This window comes from Prunus mume, linkage group LG1 (assembly GCF_029339155.1).
Source record: "Prunus mume cultivar Tortuosa linkage group LG1, ASM2933915v1, whole genome shotgun sequence".
Lineage (NCBI taxonomy): Eukaryota > Viridiplantae > Streptophyta > Magnoliopsida > Rosales > Rosaceae > Prunus > Prunus mume.
In genome coordinates this window covers 13,990,097-14,006,575 of record NC_142698.1, presented here as the reverse complement: position 1 = coordinate 14,006,575, position 16,479 = coordinate 13,990,097, and the positions used below count along the sequence as shown (strand labels likewise).

Here is a 16,479-nt window from a genome sequence, read left to right as displayed (position 1 = left end):
GTCCTGAGAAAAAAAGAAAAAAAAGAAAAAGCGCCTGGTTAAGCAATCTCTTGTGCTAAGTTCGCTCTTGGAATTTTGGAAAGAAGAAAAGGCAAAGAAAAGGCTACTTTTACAGAAGCATCCTCAAGAACAAAAGCGGAAAGCATAAAAAGAAAATAATCAAATTGAAGGTTTATCATTTAGATTTCCTATGAATTTTGCAACAACAAAAAACCCAGAGAAAATACATAAAATAAAATATATATATATATATATATATATGTGTGTGTGGGGCTTAAAATATGAGGAGAGAGTTGGAAACATTTGGGTCGTGCTGTAAGTCTAAAATCCACAGACTGGGCCATGTTATTTTGGCCTTTATGAAGCTCAGCCTCACTAGCCCATGTGCGCCACTAGTACAATTACAATTTTCCCCGCATTTTCATTCTCCTCCTCCTCCATGCCTTGCAATTGCCAGCTACTGATAGATACTTTGATACCATTAATCTCTATTTCCCTCCAATAAAAGAGATCAAGAAAGATACCTCAACTGTTAGCGCACACCAGCATGCATAATATTAAGCTTATTTGAGAAATCCCTCAATAGAAGCGCGCGCTCTCTCTCTCTCTATATATATATATATGACCAGGAGAAGTTTGAAAGCAATTTAAGCAGAGGAGGAGGAGGAGGATGGAGCATTATCTGAACTGGGCAGAAGCTTTAGCCTCAGCCTCGGGCTTCATGCTGCTGTTGGGTCTCGTCTGTTGCTGCCTCAGTTCCAACCCCCGGCAACGGGGAAGCGGAGGAAACGGCAGCTGCAGCTGCGATGCTGGTTATGCCGGTTGCTGATCTTACATACTCAGCTCATAATTCTCCTTTTCTTTTCTTTTTTCTTTCTGCATGGTTCACTATACTCTTGTAATTAGTTAATTGACTAATTGAAACTGTATTTATTTCTCTTCAGCTATAGTTCTTCCCATGAATATTTTTTTTTTTAAATGTCGATTTGCTTGTTTTTGTTGGCCTCTTCTTTTCCTTCTCTTAATTGTTGGGCCTTGTCATCATTCTGAGAGAGCACAAGGATTGGGATTATTCCAATTAAATTGAGCACTAAAACTAATTTAAAAAATTGGATACTTATCTCACTTATTAAAGAAAATATTCTAAAGTTGAAATTCTCGAATACGAAACTCAAAGTCCAAACCAAACCAGCAAATGTGCCCAGAGGGTTTTCACGTGACATCTAAAGTAAGAAGTGTACACCTCAAATGATCGTGTTATGTTATTCTCTCTAATAAAAGTGAAATTCACTTATGTAAAACTGATTCAAAATATTCTATAATTGTACCAAGGTCGGAGTGTGTCAATACTCGCATCGCATGATATAATCCCGTGTCTGGGTAGCCTTGACGGATCAAACGATCCATAACCTCCCTACAAAAAGTTTACAAAATTAATTAAAAGAGCCAATTACGTTTTAAGGGGAGAAAACGCTCTTCTCCTCATTATTCTGCTTTGATTTTTTAATTTTGTTTTCTATTACCTACCTAGTTTGAAGAAACAATATTTGACGCATGGGCCATGGCATAGGTACCAATAACCCATGAGTTTATGTATGAAAAATGAATACATTTATAAAATACGTAGTTTCGACCAAAATAAAACAAAATGCGTAGTTTAAGTTGGATGCTTTCGGGGGCGAAAAATTAAAAGGTGGAATCACACTTTTTAAGCATATTAATATATAATCGGTCTGCATAATTGATTTAGGCGAATTAAGTCAATATATATTTCATACTAAAACATAAAATTAAGTTTTCTAATTTATCCGAAAACTCATTTTTCATACTTAATCAATATTTTTACATAAAATAACTTTTCATCTATAATATGAATGCATATTCAATCCTTAAATCCTGCTTATTTGGTTTATGTTAAAACTTATATAAAATGATGGACTATGAACTAGCTTGGTTTATATGATTTATTGTTTACTTTTATCCACCGTAAGTTCCTAAAACGTGTGGCATGAAAACCAACATTATTATTAATTAATATTCACTAACCATGCATGCATGCAGACTTATAAAGACATAATTAATATGGCCACGCGTACGGCCACAATCGAAGGTGGAGAGCAAATATTTAAGCGGAGGAGGAGGAGGAGCAGGAAGGAGGAGGACAAATCATAACACAAGTGGTAGGGCATCGTAGTGGATCGGAACAGGAAAGAAGGGGACAAATCATAACACAAGTGGTAGGGCATAGTAGTCGATCGGAAATCAGAAGAATCAAGAATGTCGGACACCTGGTTGGAAATAGTCATATCAGGGGCCGGGGTCTCGTGCTCGTGGCCCTTATATATGTGTTTGCCAAGATGTTTGAGAATTGTTATCAATGAGGGGCTTTATACTCTTGTAATAAATTTATTAAAAAATTTAAATAAAAAATAAATTGATTAATTGACACCACTGTGTATTTAATCCTCAGCTACGTGAAATAAATAAATAAAATGTTACTTCCTTGGCTATACATATATACAGATTTGCTGCTTCTCTATTTTGACCATGAATTGAAATACGTAGCAGTCAAAGACTCCGAAGTAGGAATAACAATTACGTCATCCTCTTTGGTATACCCAGCAGAAGGCCACATGGTATCTTCTACTCACTTAACAAGACTTACAATATTCCTCGTATAATATTACTTGTTAACGGAGTCTAGCACAATAAAAAATAGTCTTAATTTGTAAATTAATGGTCTCAAATTCGAACCCTCATAACAACTTGATAGTCTGTGAAAATCTAATCCCCTTGTAGTTTATTATAGTCTATGCTTTGCGCAACCGTGTTTGCCTCCACTATTTGACTAGATCAATATTTGAGTCATATTTTGTCAGCAATTTTTAAAGACGAGGTCATATGCTTACCAAGCATTGGTAATATGTTTGAAAATTCAAAACCTGGAACTTCCGAATGTCAAAGGAAAAAAGTAAACTTGAATTTTTCTTTTTTTGGACACCAAAGGCACTTTTAATATTTGTAATGGTTATAAAAGGGATGCCATTGCCATGGGCATGTTACATATATCGTATACCAGTAGAAATGAAGATGGAGACGTGGACAATCATTGTCACAGTTATGTTTGTTGCCTTTGCTGTAATGATCGCTTTGAGTTTGTTTTTCGGAAGGCGTACAAGCGTCCCCCATGGTGGTATTGGCGGTGGTGGAGGTGGAGGCTTAGGCGGTGGAGCCCATATTAATAACGACGTTGAAGCCAATATTGGCATTGGAACAGACTTTGGCGGTGGAGCTGGTTTTGGTGACGGCGGCATAGGAGGTGGAGCTGGTTTTGGCGGTGGAGGTGATTTTGGTGGTGGTGGTGGTGGAGGGGGAGGAGGACATGTTGGCAGCGCATGTTAATTGCGTGGTTTATAGGTGACGGACATCTATTACACTACCTCTACCATGGGCATATGGTGTTACTAGTCTACCTCAAACAGCGCATTTAAATAGAGTTATATAAGTGATTCGCTAAGTTGGATTCTGATTTTTTCATGTACATAATATTCATTATTTCATGTCAATTTTTTCATTAATTAAATCAAATAATCCTCCTCTAGAAGGGGACAAACTCTCTTCTCTTCATTATTCTGCTTTGGTTTTTTTATTTTGTTTTCGACCTAGTATATATGAAGAAACAATATTTGACGCACGAGTTTATAGTACCAACAATGTATAAAAAGAAAAAGAAAAACAGAAAACATAACGAAATGCGTAGTTTCGACCAAAATAAATATAAATAAATAAAATAAAATACGTAGTTTGAGTTGGATGCTTGAATCACATTTTTAAGCTTATTAATGTATATAAATATAAATTCAGTTTGAATAATTGTACGAATTAGAGCTAATTCATTAAGTTTAAGTATGTAAATAGACAATATGCAGATGACTAAACATACTTAACTCCTCATGATAAAATGATAAAATGATAATAAACTAAGGAATTAATTGATCCACGGGGTCATAAAACGTAGTGTGGCGTGAAAACCAACGTTAATATTCACTAACCATGCATCATGGAGACTTATAAATACAATTAATATGGCCACGCGTACATGCACGATCAGAGGTGGAAAGCAAATATTTAAGCGGAGGAGCAGGAGCAGGAAGGAGGAGGACAAATCACAACACAAGTAGGGATAGTAGTGAATCGGAAACTCGGAAGAATCAAGACGGATGGAGACTCTTGATATTTTAAAGATTATAGTAAGCACATTGGCGGTCGTGGTTGTGGTGTCGGCGGTGAGTGTATCGTGTACTTACTGCTGGAAACGCAAGTGTGTTCAGGACTCTGGAGACGCCTGAGATGATCTTTCTATACATATATATAGTCTTTGACCACAAAAAAAAAAAAAAAAAAACATATATATAGTCAATTATACATTATACATACATATAATATAAGGGGCTTTAAGCACTTGTAATAAGTTGATTAATTGACACCGCATAGTTATCTCTTAAGCTACACTTATTCTTCCCAAGATTTGTTTCGATTCTCATTTTTTCCATTTTTGTGTTTTTTTTTTGGGTTGTCTGTTGTATCGGTAAATTTTTCATCTGATTATCGCGTTACAGTCCACTCATATTATAAGACGTTCCTGAGTTTTTTTAGCTATGTATGCATATTCAAAAATCATGATTCGAATCCTACAATATATTTACTAGGTGTATAGTACGTAAGGAGATCATCTTGCATTTTGGAAATTATAGTCTCTAGTATGTACAAGAACTGTTTTATAAAATTACAAATTTTCAACACCATGTGAGTTTTCATTCTAAATAAATAAATAAAATGTTACTTTAACCTCTCCTTGGCCATATATACAAGAAGAGCCGTGCAATATGCATATATATAGTCCCTTCTATATTGAGAGATTCCTCAAATAATTTTATTTAAGTGACACCATTTAGAGCCCCTACTAATTTTTAATTTTTTAAAGTCTACATTCATAAATCATTCTTACAAAAAATTAGATAAATTGAAAATCGTTTCGACCTCTAATTGTGTCCTACAAAATCAATGAACACGATGCTTCAAGAAAGTACTAAAATTTTAATATTTCAATCGAGTAGTCAAATAATTCGAATTTAAGTGATTTTTTTTATTTTAAGAAATGATCTAAAATACACTGTTTAGATTAGTTTGACCTTTAATTGAAATATATGTAGCAGTCAAAGACTCACAAGTAGGAATAATAGTTACGTAATCCCATTTGGCAGCAGAAAGCCACCTGGTATCTTCTACGTACACACAAAGACTTATAATATTCCCGTATATTATATATATGACAAATTAATAAGAAAAATTACTCGTCATCTGTCAAAGACTCCCTACACAAATAAAATAAAATAAATCAGATAAACATGCTTTGCGTTGCGTAGGTGCCTTTGCATTTGACTAGCTAGAACTTGGTCATATACGCATGTTTGACGTGCTAGAACTGGTCATATATGCATGCTTCCAAGCACATGTTAATTAATTAGGCAGACGCCTAATTATGAATCACAACTATAAAAGATGGAACTCCTGGTAGCGAAAGAAGGAAGTCTTCTTCTACTTGTTTCATTGGAAATCCTGGTAGCGAAAGATGGAAGTCTGGAAAATCATACCGATAGTTTGGTTTGTTGTAGCCGCCGTATTTGTTGTTTTAGGTTTGTTTTGTAGAAGGCGCACTTGGGTAGGCTCAGGTGGTATGGAAACTGGTGGTCATCTTCATCATCACCGCGCAGGTGGGGACGTCGGCGGTGGAGCAGCGTTTGTGGGTGGAGCCGATTTCGGTGGTGGAGCAGCGTTCGGTGTGGGGTGGAGCCGATTTCGGTGGTGGAGGAGGAGCCGATTTCGGTGGTGGAGGATGAGCCGATTGCGGTGGTGGAGGAGGAGCACATGGTGGGGCTTCTGCATGTTGAAGCGCAAAGCCATAACTTCTCTCCCCACACATGGTGCTATAGTTTTGTCCTTGTTTAGCTTTTGGCTCGTTTGTAAGGCTTGGATATTTGTTATAGCATCTCTCCACTATATTGTTTATGAAAGGGTATTTGTTCTAGGTCCTTCTCTAGGATTGGTTAAAAAACTCCCCAAGTTAATTCTATTTTTTTAATTAATTTATTTATTTGGAGATTCGAGTTAATTATTGTTTATGAAAGGGTATTTTCCTTTTTATTTTTATTTTTAAATTCTACTATCCAAATCCAATCATAAAACCAAATCCAGTAGAAGAAGATGGAAACGTGGAAAATCATAGGCTTAGTTTGGCTTGTTGCTCTTGTGCTTGCCGTTTGCTCGGTGGACTTTGTCATGATGCTCAGCGGCGAGGTGATAGTGGCAGAGGAGGAGTTGAAGGAGGTGGTATTGGCGGCGGAGGAGGAGCATGACAATGCACGCCGAAAGCATGTCTCAGATCTTATGCAACAATGTATAACAACTTAGCTAGGTGTTATAATTAAGTTGATCCGTCTGTGCTTATTTATTGTATTTCTGTTCTTTTTACTTCCGGTTGTCGGCTTGGTTAAAAGCTAAAACTCTCTGGGAGCACCCTAATTATTTTTAGTGTGACATCTTTTATATTGATTCAACAATTGTCGTCGTAAATATCATCACACGACGCTTTTTATATCATAACCGTCATGGTTTAATATATCACATAAGTGTTTATATAATAACCATTATGATAAAAGAATCACACTACGGTTTTTATATAATAAACCTTGGTTTATTAGTAAAATGTCGATTTTTTAAAATAACCGTCATCTTATGACAATTAAAATGTCAATTTTATGAAGAATGCGTCATGTTTTTTTATTATCAAATGGCAGATTTATTAATAAATATATAAAAGTCGTTTTTAATTGTGCTTAAAGGTTGTATATGGTGTTCAGCGTACGACGGTTTTCAAAAGAAACAATACCGTTGTGTTTTTTTACCTTAAATCCACATTTTTTTATACAGAACCTGCTCTATCCCAAACCTGCATATTCTGAACATTACCAATCTGCTATTTCATAACAAACCGCAACATACAAACTTCAGATTCATTATGAGCATTACCACAACATGCATATTCTGTACATTATCACAACATACAAAATTTCACATCCATTCATACCAATCTTCTATTATCCACATAACAATCTAAAACCTTAAACTGTAATTAGATAGATAGACGATACGACATATGATTGCTCACATATTCTGCCCATTCTTTCGAACTTCATCAATTTGTTCTTGGGTATATGATGAGTTTCTAGTCCTCTTATCCCACTGCAAAAGAGACCCAAATATTAATTATTCAAACAAGCTAGATAATATAAATGCATGTGAATTCATCTTTAGACTTTTACCTTTTGCGCAAACTCTAAGCTTCGATTCGTAGCTATGTGTCTCATAAAATGCATTACATAATAATTATACTCTACATTTGTTGGTTGCCTTGGAGTGCCCTGTATAACCTCAGACTTTGTAAAATTGGACAACAAATTGGACACACATGGAGCATCATATAAAACATTGAACACAAAATTCTAGGCGTGCCATGTTTGAGAAAATTCTAGGGGCAGAACATAGAAAATTCAAAAAATTATACCTCCAAAACTTTCCAAATGGGTACTTTATGCCCTTGTTTGCTATTTTGAGCACTGAATACTTTGATCGCACTATTTCAAGACAACAAGGTGTTATTGCAATATATTTTAGCATATGAACACACATTATAATGTAGTAAACCAACTTACGTGTTCACTATATTTTTGCAGTCTTTATCATTGACACGTTATGATAGTGAATTCATATAATACATGGTCTCTTTTCTCGGTTTCACAATTATCAAGATCCAATGATTTCTGTACAAAATAACATAAATGAGGTTAGGGGTTTGCTCATTGGAGGTTAATCATGTTTCGAACGACTGCCTCTAATTACTAAGAATTGTGGGACTCACCCGGTATTGTAAGGCACCAAGAAAATTTGGTTAGGATTTGCTTTTTGAAACTGATTTGCTAAGTAATGTGATCTATGAGAGTATGGTCCCGAGTTAGCGCTTACTTGAGCAAGGTCGACTAGTCCAACCATCGTTACCATATTTCCATTTTTCAACAACTCATATAGGTACCTAAATACGAAATCCAGTAAGTGTTTGCTGTGTAAAGAATCTGAATTGTAAAATGAACTAATAATATAATTTTGTTTGTTATTGACTCATGTATGTAGCTATAACAGTGGCTCCAATTTCTTGCATATATGGCACCACGATGCAAAATATATTCATGCAAGATGAAGGTTTCACGAGTAATCTTCGTAGGTCGATATAGGACTTTTAGAAGAATGCGGCATTTCTGTCTGAGTAATCACTCATCAAGGGACTTGCGGTGTTTCTGTTTTAAGCAATAGAGTTTAGATATATAAGATTGCTTGTATAACACATTCATAAATCGTGATCAGTTCCAGTATTACCTTCACATCTTCCTGGGGTTCAATTGGATCAACGTTATCATCTTGATGCGATACAATTGGGGATTGAAGCTTATTAGCACCTGAACAACTTGCTTTGTCGGACAGTGGAATTACGGGACTTGGAACTTCGTCTGCTATCGGCATTGGGCCTTGTTGATTTTAGCCTGTTTGGATCAATATTTGTAAGTAGTTGATAAATTTGTTTGATCCAATAGTCCCACTCAACTGCTAGCAATAGGTTTGCTCTATACTCATTCCTCGCATTCTCTTCTTTTAGTATCTCTCTTACACTTTCCTTAAGTTGAACGAATTTCACAATAGATCTTCTTACCTGCAACTTGATATATGAATAAGGAATGAATCGACGGGGTCATAAAGCTGTGTGGCGTGAAAATCAACATGAATATTAATATTCACTAACCAGGCATGCATGCATCATGGAGAGTTATAAAGACAAAATGGCCACGCGTACGACCACGATCAGAAATATTATTTTCATTAATGGTTTTAATAAGTCTTGACCATAAAAGGGAAGCTCTGGGAACTTATTTGGACACATCCAGTTCCAGTAGATAGATAGTAGAAAGATATGGACACGTGGAAAATCACAGGCTCAATTTGGCTTGTTGCCTCCCTGCATCTTACGCCTGCCGTTTGCTCTGTGGAGTTCGTGACTCGGTAGTCAGCGGAGGAGATGAAGGAGGTGGTAATGGCGGAGGAGTATGACAGCGCACTGAAAGCAAGTCTATGATCTTATGCAACAACGTAAAAACTTAGCTAGGTAGCATAAGTTGATCTGTCTGTGCTTGTTTATTGTATTTCTGTTCTTTTTACTTCCGGTTGTCGGCTTAGTTAAAAGCTAAAACTCTCTGGGAAGCGCCCTAATTCTTTTTAGGCTTAATTATGTACATGCCCTTTGTGCTTTCCAACTTATCTCAGATTATCACCTGTGTTTGCAAACGGCTCAAAGTACTTCAACGTTTAAAAACCGTCTCACGTTACCCTTTCGTTAGTTTTTTGAAGTTCATTCTAACATTCGTTCATCCCCAAAATTCCGAGCAATGCCCATCCCATTTGTTACTGTTCATCGCTTATTTACCCTCAAAACTCAGAAATTTCTCATAACCAACACAACTAGCAGCAAGAACAGCTCGAGAGGTTGCAAAAACCCATACTTGGATCGAAGCAAATGGTGCTCGGAATCGTCCGAACGAGCAATGAAGATTTTAGGTAAAAATCGGCCAATTTCTTGCTTTTTTCGGCAATCCATACGGCGTTGGTAGCGGATGAAATGTGAGGGTGGTAGAGGATAACATGCTGGTTCTTTTGATACCCATGTCGCCGCTTAGGGTGGCGGAGGAGAGAGCCCAAAACTGGTCGGATGAACAGTAACAAAATGGATGGGTTTTTGCGGAATTTTGGAGGATGAAGTAACGTTCGTAACGGAACTTCAAAAAACTGACGGAAAGGGTAACATGAGACGATTTTTAAAGCGTTGAGAGGTATTTTGAGCCGTTTGCAAACACAGGTGGTAATCGAGATAAGTTGGAAAGCCAGAAGGCATGTACATAATTAAGTCTTCTCTTTATTTTATCTTTTATATTGATTCAACAATTGTCATCAATCAGCTTGGCTATGACTGAATTTTGAATTCATTTGGCTAATAGAAATCAATTCTTATCACACTTTCATGGAATCTCCAAAGCCAGATTTAATTATGTTCAAGAAAAATTAGAACGGTTGATACAAAATCCATGGGGGACACATTCTGGTTCCTATTTCTTCAATACCATATTTTGCAAAATGAATCAAGTTTACCTTCCTCTAATAAAACAATGATTCTCAGAAATCTTTCCTATTAAGTAGGCTCAATATTCCAAAATTGCAAGAGTAAGAACTAAAAATAAGACACCAGCGTACTTGAGCAATGACTTTATGTACCAAAGCTGCGGTCTCCGGCATCACCCAGTCCAGGGATTATGAACCTGAAATCAGTGTAACCATGAAACAATAAGTATTAAACTGGTTTGCAGCATTCATAGCATTAGCTATTGAGTAGTAGCCACATCTCATCAATGGGAGGTACTTACCCTTTTTCATTTACAATAGGATCAATGATGCCAGTGTATACATGAAGCCTGTGAAATTACAAAAAGAGAATTAATGCTGTGCTTCATTCCAAAGCGTAATAATTGATTGATAATATCATTACCCTGGAAACTTCTCGCTCAGCTTTTGCAGGGCTGGAGGGGCAGCAACAGCAGATATCTGTGATATGGTAGATTATCTCGGTTAGGTATGGACCAACAAAATGGAATGATATTACTCTATCTAATCAACCGCCTTCAGCACCATCTTATCTCACTGGACGTGGGTTTAAAATTGAACTAACTTCATAACATTTCATCAACTGCTTCTACATAAAACTTCAATACACTAGTTTGCCAAAAGATCATTACACTGGTTTAGCAAAAAGTGTTCACACCTATACATAAATTATGCACAAAGTTTCAAAGGAGACTTCCTTAATACTTACCACTTTAATTTGCTTGTTGTCAACCCCGTGGTCCTTTAATAGGTTCATAGCTGCCACTATAGTGCCACCTAAAATTGAATATAAAGAAAGAAAATGAGAAAAACAAATAGAATTAGGACTAGCTTGTGCCTAGATAAGATTTACTGGTTACTGCAAACTGCAAGTTTGTACTCATCATGCAATCAAAAAACACAACATATGGATGAAGAAGTTCACTAATCTTAAATTTAAATAAAATCAGATACCAAATTTTTTATTCATACCTGTTGCTAGCATAGGATCAACCAAAAATACTCGTGACCCTTCAGGAAATTTGTCAGGTAACCTACAAGTATATCACAAGATTTGCAAGATAATTAACCATTGAAATTTCAGTAAGATAAGTAATAACATTTCAGCCCTTAGACTAGATATGTACAATTGAAATTTCCAAAGGAGTTTTATGCATCTCAACCGTTCATATTCCATCAAAGAGTTTGAGATGCTATTATTTAGCTACTTAGTAAATGGCCACTAAATACACAGAGATCTGGAAACTAACTCCAAGAACACAAAAAGAAGAGGGTAAAAACAGAGTTTCATGGACACTTAAATAGAAGTGATGAGAAATTGTTCAAAGTGTTAAACAAGCCTTTAAGAATGATTTTGTCAGTTAGACAAGGAATACTTACTTGTTCAGATATACTGTTGGTTGAAGTGTCTCCTCATTTCTGCCTATCCCTACATTTGTAGAAAATATATAAAGAGATGAGTTAATAAAATGTTCAATTACAAAGAGAACACGAAGGGACCTAATCCAAAATCAATTTGACAAAAGTTGTTAATTTAAGTAATGGAGATACGTCTCATGAAATTCAAAAAATATTCACTTCGACTTCATGACCAGAATTTCTTGTAGTCATTCATGGATATCAACTTAGTAACAAGGTTACTATAAACACACCAAATCTCTTTCTTTTCTATTTCAACTGCATGTGTGATCTATGCAAGAACCTTTCTTACCAAGATGGTACGTTCTTGTTGCTGGCAAGATTGACGACGCATGTTCCACCAATGCTAGACCAGCTCTTAAAATTGGAACAACCTGCAAAACTAAAAGAATAAGACATCAATTGATAATCGCCTGCAAAGCTCTACTGAATCATGCGCATATATAGAATATCACTAGTTATCTATGTAAGGGATAACATTTTCTTAAAAGCAGAATTCAATACTGAGAACTAACCGAAATAGGTTCCCTTGGATCTACGAATTCAACTGATGCGACACCAAGTGGTGATTGGATTTCTCCTGTGACCGTAGGCTGACATAGGAAAAAAAAGAAAAGCAGCAAAACTGCCTTATATAACTGAAATAGAATGCAATCCTCATAATAAAGAGTGTAAAATATGACAACTAACCAGCCAATCTCTTGAAGCTTCATATATAAGAAGCCTCCCCAACTCAGCCATGGCATTTCCTACAACATATGAATTCCGGTGCAGCAAAGCAATAAAGATTAACCATTTACAAGCTCAAAAAGTAAAACAGAACCATTGTTTAATAAAAAGAGTAGATTTTTCACCAATCTAACCAATTATCAATCAACCTTACATATTACATAGAACCGAAAAAGGCAATGTCCTAATTGTTACTTACGAAAAATGGGACAAGGGGTTTGCTCATTTCTCAAAACTGAAACCCAATGCTTGATCAACGGGTGCGGCGGCACGAATACCTGGAAAAATCCAATCAGCCCTATCAATTCAGCACATCATTTCAAAATTTAAAATAAAAATAAATAAAAAAAGCTAATTCTGACAGCATTATCTACTCTGAGCTCTTAAAATTCGACCCAAAATCCAAAAAAATCCATGGAATTTAATAATCAGTAACCAAACAGAGCATAAGGGTAAAGAGTAAACAGTGAGCTCACAAGCATTCTGTCCTCGGAAACCGGTTTCTCCTCGGTGGCCATGTGAGCCCTCACAGTACCAAAGCTACGCCGCCGCGCACTGGAACACGAGACCTGCGAGGCACCAAAACGCCTGGTTTCAATGCTTTAAATACCGAGAAAGCAAAAAAGTAGGGGGATTTATTATTAAACTTCTATTCGCAGCGAAATGACGTTACCTTTTTGGGGTTGGAAGAGGAGGCGGGGGTGAGATTAAGTAGGACAGGGGAGCTAGGGTTTGAGAGTTGACAAGTGGACGCGAAACGCTGCGTATCGGAAGAAGGGCACCGGAGAGTAAACTTTATACGGCACGTCGCCATGGATTGGTAGTTTGTTGGTTTGAGGTGGTAGAGGCCTGAAGGACTCAACGACCAACTCGACGCTCCAAAATGACCAAAATTAGTCTGGGGGTAGATTGGGAACGAAAGAAAATATGAAGAAAACGCGAGCAGTTTGGACCGTGGGCCTTTGGGGGTGTTTTGTCCGGTGGCCCAAATAAGGCCCGTGGGCTTTTAGCAAGTGTTTGGAGTTGGACCCTGGAACGGAAGAAACGACATGCGTTTTTCTCTGGGCTGCACGTGATGCGCAATGGAACTGCAAAGATTTCGACGTATTTGTCGTTTAGTGATTAGGAGTATGAGTAGGATCACTTTGGTCATAGTCAGTGTCGTTCTCCAAGTCCTAACTCCTAACTACTCTTTTCAGACATGCTTTATCCTACAAAATAAAAAATGTTAAATATTTGACTTATTTGGCCAAGCTCATCGATTCATTGAACTATTACGGAAAAACAACCAAACATCCAAAGATCCTAATTTCTTTTTTGTCCTAAAAATATCTTAATTTGCAAACGTGGATCAGATCTGAAGTCGCCCGTATACATTCAAGTTCGAGTCACACTTTCTTTAGATTAGATTAATTTATAATAATTTCTCTAACCTTAAACCCTATTCGAACTTAAATTAATTTATATTGAAATTTATTATAAATAAAATTAAAGGAGGAACGTTTGTCACGTGTGTGGGATGATCCGCCCAAAATGAAAGAGATCAATCATGTTACGTCAATATTAATAATTGTTGTTTTCGTTTGGGGAAAACGACTGAACTACAATGATTGTTTTATGATTCATTGTCAAATGATACGGGGACAAAAAATGATAACAAAATAATATGTATCAAATTACATTTTTAGTTTATATAATTTAACTCATTTTTTTACTCTGGTCCTTGCCACTTTAATTTTAACAAATTCAATTATTATTATTATTATTATTTTCAATCAAGTCCAAATCAAACTTTTCTTGGCACAAAATCTCCAATTATTTTTTGTGACAAAATAAAATTTCAAGTTAATTTCAGAATTGAACACTTAATAATATTTAATTTGACAAGAATAATATGTTATTATATTTGTTTGTTTTGGCCTTAACTATGGAGAAGGACTTGTATTTTATAAAGATAGCACTGTTATCTCCATCCAATTACACTATGTCATGTGAAGTTTTTATCATACGTGACAAATTATAATTGATTGAGAATAACAGAACAATACTATTCACAGAGGATGATGGGTGGTTGAGGTTTCAAGCTTGAGAGGTCGCATCGGTGTCGGATGATGGAGGTCTCGGCCTTACTGTTGAGTTGGGTTCCACGTCTTGTTTGCTACTTGACCATTCGACATTTGATGACAAATAAGAATTAATGATTAAATTCTTGTAATCTAATAATCCAAAATCCATGCATTGAAGTGGGTTCCACGATTTTAAACCAAAAAATTAAAATTACAAATTTATAATATCAAAACCATCCAATCTTTTATTGCCTTCGGATATTCTTATCCAGATTGATTTTATACTCCTGTTAAAAAAAGACATTATCCCAGACGCACTTGATTAAATAAATCATATGATAACATCAACACAAAATACATGACCCATCAAAGTTAACTTTTTGGGTGTGTTTATTTACAATAGGGCCATTTTGAGTGTGTATAATAAAATAAAATGGTCTTCATACCTCACCATCGTTTTGGGTAGAAGTGTTTATATGTAAGCATTAAAAAATCAAAGCCATGAATTTTCTCTTGTCAAGGATTTTTTTTATAATTTCAACCTCCATTTTGAGTGTTTTAGTGAAACTCCCAAATTAAAATTAAAAAAATATCAAAAGCCCCAGGCAATGGAGAGCAAAACCAACTTTAGCTTTTCATTGGCCTTCGGATATTCTTATCCAGATTGATTTTATACTCCTGTTAAAAAAAGACATTATCTTCAAGCTTAGGATAAGACGTTTAGATTTAATATTTATGTTAAAACTTGATTAAATAAGATCATAAAATGATAAACTTTTGAGGTCATCAACACAAAATACATGACCGTTCATCAGTTAGCGGTTGGTTTTATTTCAAACAGTTTTTATAGTTTTTTTTTTTTTTTTGGGTCTGAAACAGTTTTTATAGTTTAGGCCATCTTAAAATGAGAGTGTATCAAACCAAAAATAAAATAAAATTGTAGTCTTCATACCTCACCATCGTCATTCATCACTTAGAAGTTTTATATTAAGCATAATAAAAAGATTCAATTTATCGCCATGAATTGTTTTAATCTTAGCATGAGTTAAGTTATTTTAGTCAAGCGATTTTGAATTAGGATAACAACGAAGTAATCTTAAGTTCGAATCAACAATGAAGATGTGTGTGCCTCAAAGAATAGTAACGATGAATTTAGATTTATAGCAATAAGACTTAATTGGTTCAAATAATTATATTGGTACAATGTACTTGAAATGGATTTAAAATGGTAAGAAAACCAAAAAGGAAATGGATTTAAAATGTTATGCAAAAACCAAAATGGAAATGGATTAAAATGATATGAATTATGTTTGGCAACAAATGTTTATCTTATATTTATTTTAGAAAAGTTGATAGAGGTCCAAAAATCCAATTAATAGTTGGGTCTAGTTCTCGAATAATTGTTTGTTGATACAAGTCCTTTGACTAATTTGCCATGTAGATTACATTACATTTTTGACATGCTGACTCATCTTTTGTATTTCTTTTGTATTTAAATTTTTTGTTCATATTATATCCCTATTGTCTAAAACGGGTAAGATGAGGATTTATAGGTCATTAATGATCATATTTGATCATGTAATTAAAGGAATAATTACATTTTGAATGTAAATGTCGAAACATGCTTGATTTGTACAAATTCCTATTTAACGTGGATTTTATTAATGCACATATTGTGCATAAATATGTTAATTCATTGCTACTTATTTTATTGTGTACTCCTTTTATTATTCGTTCATAATACAATTGCCCGCTCATATACTATGATTGTTTTCTTTCCCATCTTTTATGTTTGTTTTAGGTTGTAATTTCATTGTTGTGTAGCTTTTTGTAGTATAATGTTTTTTTCACTCTATGTACCTAAAGATAATAATGATTAAAATTTTCAATTGTTTCTCACCAATTATCAAGTTGTACTATTTTTTAGTTTTATAACTTTGCGAAAGGG

At 35.2% G+C, this 16,479-nt stretch overlaps 1 protein-coding gene and 1 pseudogene across 2 annotated transcripts; both read right to left on the bottom strand.

The window, feature by feature from the left end:
* Positions 1-7,192: 7,192 nt before the first annotated feature.
* On the bottom strand, positions 7,193-8,235 carry LOC148921068 (uncharacterized; annotated as a pseudogene).
* A 1,941-nt stretch (positions 8,236-10,176) lies between these two features.
* Positions 10,177-13,357, bottom strand: UPP (uracil phosphoribosyltransferase). Of its 2 annotated transcripts, none has more exons than XM_008242111.3 (12): positions 13,139-13,357; positions 12,942-13,034; positions 12,665-12,743; positions 12,427-12,485; positions 12,252-12,329; positions 12,029-12,110; positions 11,698-11,746; positions 11,290-11,351; positions 11,027-11,094; positions 10,703-10,758; positions 10,581-10,628; positions 10,177-10,475 (listed from the first exon to the last, which is right to left on the bottom strand). In XM_008242111.3, exons 1-12 carry the CDS (start codon positions 13,277-13,279, stop codon positions 10,424-10,426), a joined length of 867 nt encoding a protein of 288 aa, XP_008240333.2. In that variant the 5' UTR covers positions 13,280-13,357; the 3' UTR covers positions 10,177-10,423. The 2 variants fall into 2 exon arrangements, with proteins under 2 accessions (XP_008240333.2, XP_088910938.1); XM_089054812.1 differs by having other exon boundaries at positions 12,942-13,053; positions 13,139-13,270.
* Between the last annotated feature and the right edge of the window lie 3,122 nt (positions 13,358-16,479).